General features: G+C 37.0%; 1 protein-coding gene across 1 annotated transcript; it reads left to right on the forward strand.

Moving 5' to 3' along the window:
* Positions 1 to 3,778: 3,778 nt before the first annotated feature.
* Positions 3,779 to 4,975, forward strand: LOC134568681 (translationally-controlled tumor protein-like). The gene has a single exon (XM_063427336.1). The coding sequence runs from the start codon at positions 3,854 to 3,856 to the stop codon at positions 4,367 to 4,369; it is 516 nt and encodes a 171-aa protein (XP_063283406.1). The 5' UTR covers positions 3,779 to 3,853; the 3' UTR covers positions 4,370 to 4,975.
* The last annotated feature ends 2,665 nt before the right edge of the window (positions 4,976 to 7,640 follow it).

The raw sequence follows: 7,640 nt of genomic DNA on the forward strand, positions 1-7,640 counted from the left end.
TGTGTAGAGAGGCTATGTGAGTCACAGCCATAGGAGGTGTGGTAGACCTGCTTAAACATCGTGATTTAAAGCAGCTCTGTAACTTTCTTTGTATGCAGTTTCTAGCCCTTTCCTCTTGTTTAGCTCCATTTAAAAAAATATTACTGATTAGAAGTTATATATAAGGGGACTTTTTTTTTTACTTTTCTTTATGTGTAACCTGCTAATTGACATAATTTGACAAAGGGTGGAGCTTGCTTTGTCAACTTTCTAGCATCGTGTCACTTCTGGCATTCACATGATTATACATGCATGCGTTAGGAGATTTCAAGTGTACTGCCATCTTGGAAGATGCTGTGAATGAAGACTTGGCAGGACCAACACAACTTAAAAACTGGTAAGTAGCACCAGTCCCAGGGCCACTACATTTTATTGGGAGGATTGGGAGGGCTATACGAAGTAAATCCACCTGCTTTCAAACAGTACAGGAAGTTTTAAAGAGTCATAGGATTCCTACAGTCAGGGAAGGGCAGAAGTGAAATGACTCAATCATTTTACTGTCAGCATTACATAAGCAGCCCAGAGATTGATCAACTTTTTATAGCAGTTTTTAAAATACTTTTATTTTTTACATTCATTTAGCATTTTTAGTAAGCTGTACTGCTAGTAATGCCTCCAGGATATTTACAAATACCTACAAGCAAGGTATTTGACCATTTTTATTTATCAATATTTGTCACATCTGTTGTATGTGAGAAAAATTCAATTTTTGCTTTAACTGAAACATTTCAGAGCCTGTGTGAAATTTTATATGATCTAAAGCTTTTAATTCCCCCAATATTTTTGAGCGACTAAGACTGAGCGAATAAGTAGAAAATAAAATTTGTGTAAAATTTGTGTACATTTACATAATTTTAATACTTACATTTTCTGCGAAGCAATATATATACATTGATGTGTTATAGCATGTTTATATGCTACTTATGATTTAAATACGTTATGCTATTTTTTAATTAAAAAGTACTTGTTACGAAGGGGTTAATATATATATATTTTGGTGCTGATAATATTTCCTTTAAAGTTTACAATACAAGTGATGATCAGACCTTATAGGTTTTTTTTTGGCAATCACAGTGCAAACCAGAAAAAAAATAGATGGAAATAATTTTTGAGACATTTTTCCTCCAAACCGTTCATTTTTAATCCTTATATATTTTGCATATGCCCCCTGCATATGCAATTCATGGAGTTATATCAGCAGATGACCAGCAGGTGGCAGCAATAGAGCAGTCATCAGATAAATTAATTCTGATATTAACAATCTCCATCTCTAGAACTAAACTGAATGAGCGTGTTTGATTTGGAATTAAATGACACAGATGTGCCGGGTGTACGAACGCATCTGAGCATATGAAAACTGCTCCTTCACGGCCCAATAACTTGTAATTTCAAGTCAGATTTAGAAGGTGACGCCTCCGTGCTCCCAATAAAAACCTTTTCATTTTCTCTGGGTAAATCCTGTCGCTCCATCACATGACGCAGAATCCGAGCTCCGAGAGACAGTTTATGCTGTAATACATATGCAAATTTTATCTGTATAATGTCATTTAGATGCCAATTCTCTACAGCTTAAGAAAGAAAGAAAAAGATTTAATTCACCCACACCCACTGCCCTTTTAAACAAATCTATATCCTAAAAACACTAAACAGGTGGTGCTCTGTGTGCGTGTTTACTTACAGGTAGAAATATCAGTCATTTATTTTACTTTTCCAAGCGTCCAGTTGAGATGAGAACGTGTCCTTACTGATAGTTAAATGGGTTTGATCTTTCTAGTGTGTCTATTTAAGAATAAAATTTAACTGTATGTTACACTAGTTATTGTATTATATTTATCATGTGTTTAGTTAGCCTTATGTAGGAACATCATTGACTACCTCTCTATTTGAAATAACTATCCTTAGTAAAAACTGTTTTCTTAACAATACATCAGTTACATTAATAATAATAAATTATTTTATGTAAAACATTAACAAAATTAAATGCTACAAGGAGACCTGACAAAAAAAAAAAGCTCTCAAAAACACTTCATATATGGATTGTGAGGTGGTCATTTGGTTGTTCCAAATCTTCCCACCAAGAAAATGAATTGTTGCAGAACTAGCAGATAATTAGTCACATGTTCCAAAATAAAAGTGTATATTTTTTGTAACGTAAACAAAAACACTTCTTTTTTCCTACTCTAAAAGTTAAAAAAAGAGTGATCAATCAAATCTATATCATAAAACTAATCCAAAATACCCAGGAACTGATATGTAGAGAGAATATGATGCATTCAAGAAAATAATAATTGCTATACAAATTAGTAATATAAATATAGCAATAACATATATGTATATATACAAAAAATAAATACAGTATAACTGAAAAATCTATGGAAAGGCAAAAGAACCAATAAAAGAACTCAATATAGATCTAAAAGTGAAATCTCCGTAGATAAAATTTAAAAACGTGTCAACCAAATATATATAAGTCCTTTGAAACAGTGTAGTAAAAAGTGCCTGAAACTACAAGACAAAATACCTGTAGTTTGAAGCCCACGGAGCAACGCAGTGGTGGAGTGGGCCTTGACAGGGCCAGAGAGTGGGCAGGTGAAGTTAAGGTCAGGGGGTGTGGAAAATGAATATTGGGTTTGGGGGGAGGAGAGTAGGGGTTTAAATAACGGCCATCTTTATCAAAACCTCACTTACTTGTTACTTGTCCCTCCCACCCTCCCTTTGGTTTGAGGCAGTTTCCTGTTTGGTCACAGCGGCGGGAATAGGGCGTGGGTTAAAGAAGATTTAGGTGGAATAGGAAGTGGGCAGGCCAAGGTCTAGGCTGGAGAATGCCGGAGTGGAAAGTGGTTGTTAGGTTCAAGCTCGTTGGTGGCTACGAACCTGGGGGTGTAGGGGTGTCTGGGTACACCCCTACCGTTAAACATATAGTTATGGTGCCTCTTTGGTAGGCCATGTGTAAAACGTTATGCATTATTGGAATGTTAATTATTGTTATTTGGTAGGGTCATTGTCAGGGTATTGGGCAGGAAGGTCGGATGTAATTAATACTTGTGACAATGACCCTAAATTGTTAAATTGTTAAATTATATAATTATTAATAAAGCTGTGGACTTTATACTCCAACAGAAAATTGGTGTCTAAGTGTCATTTAATTATGGGTTTAGCACATGTCAAATAACGACTGTGCACATGTCAAGTTCTAAGCACTAGTTGCTTACGTATTATAGTACCCGACAAAAATATAGAGTTCTTAAGTTACAATGGATCTTCTGAGTGGTTACAGTCACTATCAACTATAGAGTGATAGTGTGCTCGATATGATATTGCACCTAGAGATGAGAAAACAAAAAAAAAACATAGTGCACTCTGTAAAATAACAAAATGTATTACAACCGATTAAAAATACTCACAAGATGTAGGTAAAAATGCGCCTATTAGCGATCACAAATGCCTATAGAAATTCAACAGCACATCCTCTCCTCTCTCTAGACACCGGCAGTCCAAAGGGGTGAATGTTGCACAAGGTCTTTGAGACCAGCGTGCGTTCCATCAAATCTATATGTTTGAGGAGACGGAACCCTGAAATTTTGATTTGATCATTTGGTTGCCATTTTGAAATTTAATGCCCAATACTAATTTGTTTGGCTCTTTACATAAATTCACTACACCAGTAACTGTCAGGTATTCACCAGAGAATGACTACATTTTGGCCAAAGTAACAGAGTTAAAAAAAGAACCCGCTTTTCCTCTCCCCACCCTCTGCCGGCGCTGAGCCTCCGATAGACCGCTCCGGGACCGAGCCGCTCAGTACCCCGCCGCCATGATCATCTACAAGGATGTCATCTCCCAGGATGAGATGTTCTCAGACATCTACAAAATCAAAGAAAGCAGTGGTGGACTTTGCTATGAAGTTGAAGGCAAGATGGTCTCTAGAACAGAAGGTTCAATTGATGATGCTCTGATTGGTGCCAATGCATCTTCTGAGTGCCCAGATGAAGGGTCAGATTCAACAACAGTCACAGGAGTTGATATAGTATTAAATCACAAGCTTCAGGAAACTGGCTTCACAAAGGAATCTTACAAATCTTATATTAAGGGTTACATGAAACTAATCAAAGCAAAGCTTGAGGAAACAAATCCAAGCCGTGTTAAACCTTTCATGACTGGTGCTGCAGAGCAAGTCAAACACATTATTACCAACTTTAAAAACTACCAGTTCTTTACAGGAGAAGGCATGAACACAGAGGGCATGGTGGCTCTGCTTGATTTCCGTGAAGATGGTATTACTCCTTTCATGATCTTCTTCAAGGATGGCCTGGAGCTAGAGAAATGTTAACAATCACATCTTGGATCGGAACTGGCTGCTGCTTCTCATCTATAAATCACCTGGATAACGCAAAGTCTTAAGACTCAAACTGGACTGATAACATTGAGCTTCATGATTTACTTTGGCCCTAAATTATTCCAGTGGAGGCACATTTATTACATATTCACACTTACGTTTATAGTTGAAATAAAGTCCATCGTTCTCCATTGTAGGTAATGGCTCTTGGTTTCCTACAGTTCATACCTGATGTTGACTCTTGAGTGCATTTGAGAGGACACATAGCCTGTTTGTACAGAGGTATTGTGCTTCATGAACAGCTTTTGCCTGAACATGCAAAGAAGTGGACAACCTGCTTATCAAGTAAACCAGGGGATACACTCTGCTGCTGGCCCTTTGAAAATTGCTCCTCCACTGCCAGAGGACCTTTCTGTTCTGTTGTAAGAACCTCTGGCTCTGAAGGGTTTATGTTGGTTACACTTCAGTTGCCCTGCATTGCTCAACATTGGTTGTGTTGAATGGGGAGAGTATAAATGACTGCTGCCTGCTCTGCACAGGCTTATGATTATCCTTGAACTTTTTTAAAGTGTTGACTCTAAGAAATAAACACAGTGAAATTATTGGTCCTGATAAAAAAAAAAAAAAAAGAACCCAGTTGAAGGATTTTTTCCAGTTCAGCTATTTTGACTAAAATGTGCAATTCACTGGTGCACTTTCGATGACCCAGGTTTTGTCAATTACCCAGAAAGAGTTTATACTTGTAAAAGAAATGTGAGAGTGTAGCACAGTTAGCTTGAACAATTTACACAAATCCTGCAACAGTTCAGTGTATGTTGTGTCACTCTGGACACCATAACAACATCATCCCAATAAAGTCATGATGCTAGGAGGTCGTGGGCACATTCTTACCTTAAGGGGTTAAATCGTTAACAATTAGCTTAACACCGAACCTTGGAAGACAGCACCTGATCGCTCTGCCCAGCTACCTCTTCACTTAGTCCGGGGCCTCCGTAAGCTGATGCTGTCAGTCTACTGCTAGTTCCCAATTTACAAAACAATATGTACTTTGTCCCAGTACCTTGTTCCCAGAAATCTTGTGACGCTGCTGGAGGTTCTAACTGAAATGCTGCACATACAGACTCCAAGCACTATGACCTCTTAAAAATCACTGCAGTGGTCATAGTGAGTAACCCTAAATATAAAATGCAACAATAAATTTACTTTTGGTATGTACTTTTGATTGATAAACAAACAGGCAGATAAAAAGATTGTCCCATGTTATATTCAGAATAGTCTACTGTAGACAATGACACATTCTTTGATAAGCACATGCCCCTTAAACACTGCCTGTTGTCTGGAGCTCTCAACGATTGTCGACCCATTAGAAGCATGTTATTGTAAAAGGTAGGTAGGCACTATGTGCGATAGAACCTATAAGGTCTTCTGCCATTTAAAACCACTTTAAGTCACTCTGCTACTGTTTACAAGCAACCAGTTGGTAATCGATAATCTAGAAGATATTGTTCATTTTTAAACCCAAACTTTTACAGAACAAATTATTGTTGGTTGAATATTAAACCACTATTTTATGGGTGAACTAGGGCCAGAGAAAGATAATCTTGAGTAAGATCCAGCTGGACTACCCTCATTGTAGATAAAACAAAGTGGCATGTCAGTACAAGGAAAAGATCTAATTATTGCAAAGAAGAGCTTGTTTACTGCAAGGCTGAAACATGAAAAGGTGGGGCGTTTGTAAAGTGTACTAGAGCTTCCTTACCACCACCCACACGACGGTACTGGAGATTGATAGTGTTCTGTCCTGTACTGATATTTGCTCCCAGTAATTAGCTGTCACAACCACAGTGACATTCCAATACTGGCACAATTGGCAGTGTTAATGAGCGCTCGTCTTTATGTCTGCTTGGAATAAATTCAGAGCTATTTAGAAATGGGATGCTTATTAAGACAGAAACATTGCTGTAAAAATATGATTCAATTTAACAAATGTTCATTCACGCCTCGTGCCGAGTGTAGTCTGCATTCTAATTGATATGTAATATATCTCCAAATGATATGCTTGAAAACCTGGATAGGTGAAGATGTCAAATTTGCTAAGTCTGGGAGCAATGGGGTGAGCAAATCATCATAGCTTTCCCTGCACAGCATTCCTTTCTGACACTGAAAGGGTAACATTTATTCATGTTTCATTCAAAGGAATTTAATTGTATTATTGTGTAATGGATAAGCAAATAAAAAACAGGATTTTAAATTTTTTTAATCTAGTATTTACATAAATTATACTAAAATTATACCGCCCTAGCTATTATTCTGAGCATTTCTAAAAGTGCTTTTTTTTTATTCAAAAGGGAACCTAGCTACCATTGTGACCACTATTGGGGACTTGTTGCTGATATTTGTGCATTTATGCATCCTCACACAGTCCTCCTTCCTTACAGGTTTTTGGTAAATTATGCTGTGGCTGGGGGGCAGCAACAAGTGACTCATTCCAATCACCACCTAGATAAAACAAAGAAAAGACATATACACACAAGGCAATAAAGACTCTCAATAATTCTGATGGCCAAATGGAAATTCCAAACTGATAATACAATTGCAGTGTAGATCTATAAACTATTCTCATAAGATTCTCATTGGAAAGGCAGTTTCCAGTATATTAAAAAAAACAACAACAAACAAACCGCACACTCAAGTAGCATAATACTGATTTTATATATAAATGAACATATCACCGAGACACCACTGTATATTCATACAGCTTCATTGACCACAGCACCAAGTATAATGTGAAAAATGTACATTGGAATACTATTTAGGCCAGCAGAGGTGTCCACACACATTCCATTCTGCATTCCATACACAGTTTGTCTTCACGATTTGTTCAAGGAACCTAACTGTGATAGAGCCACTTTAACTCTTCAAAACATACTATAATAAAAAAAATGGTCAAATATCAGTGCTTGCAAAGCAATATATATTATACTTATGGATAGTAATAAAATGAGGGACAATGTGCAATTTGGATATGCCCTTATGACAAGATCCAATACACAACATAGAGATATTAAGAAAAGTGTACAGAAATGCTGGCCTATTTTATTGAAAGACCCGATCCTATGAAAACTACTTCCGAAACAACCGTTAATGATTAATAGGAAGAACAGGAACTTGAAGAATTTATTGGCACCAAGTTACATTAAATGCAAACAGTCTACAACAGACAATACCTTAAAATTGGGTTTCAGAGGATGCCAACACTGTAAAG

The sequence above is a fragment of the Pelobates fuscus genome, chromosome 7, assembly GCF_036172605.1.
Source record: "Pelobates fuscus isolate aPelFus1 chromosome 7, aPelFus1.pri, whole genome shotgun sequence".
Taxonomy (NCBI): domain Eukaryota; kingdom Metazoa; phylum Chordata; class Amphibia; order Anura; family Pelobatidae; genus Pelobates; species Pelobates fuscus.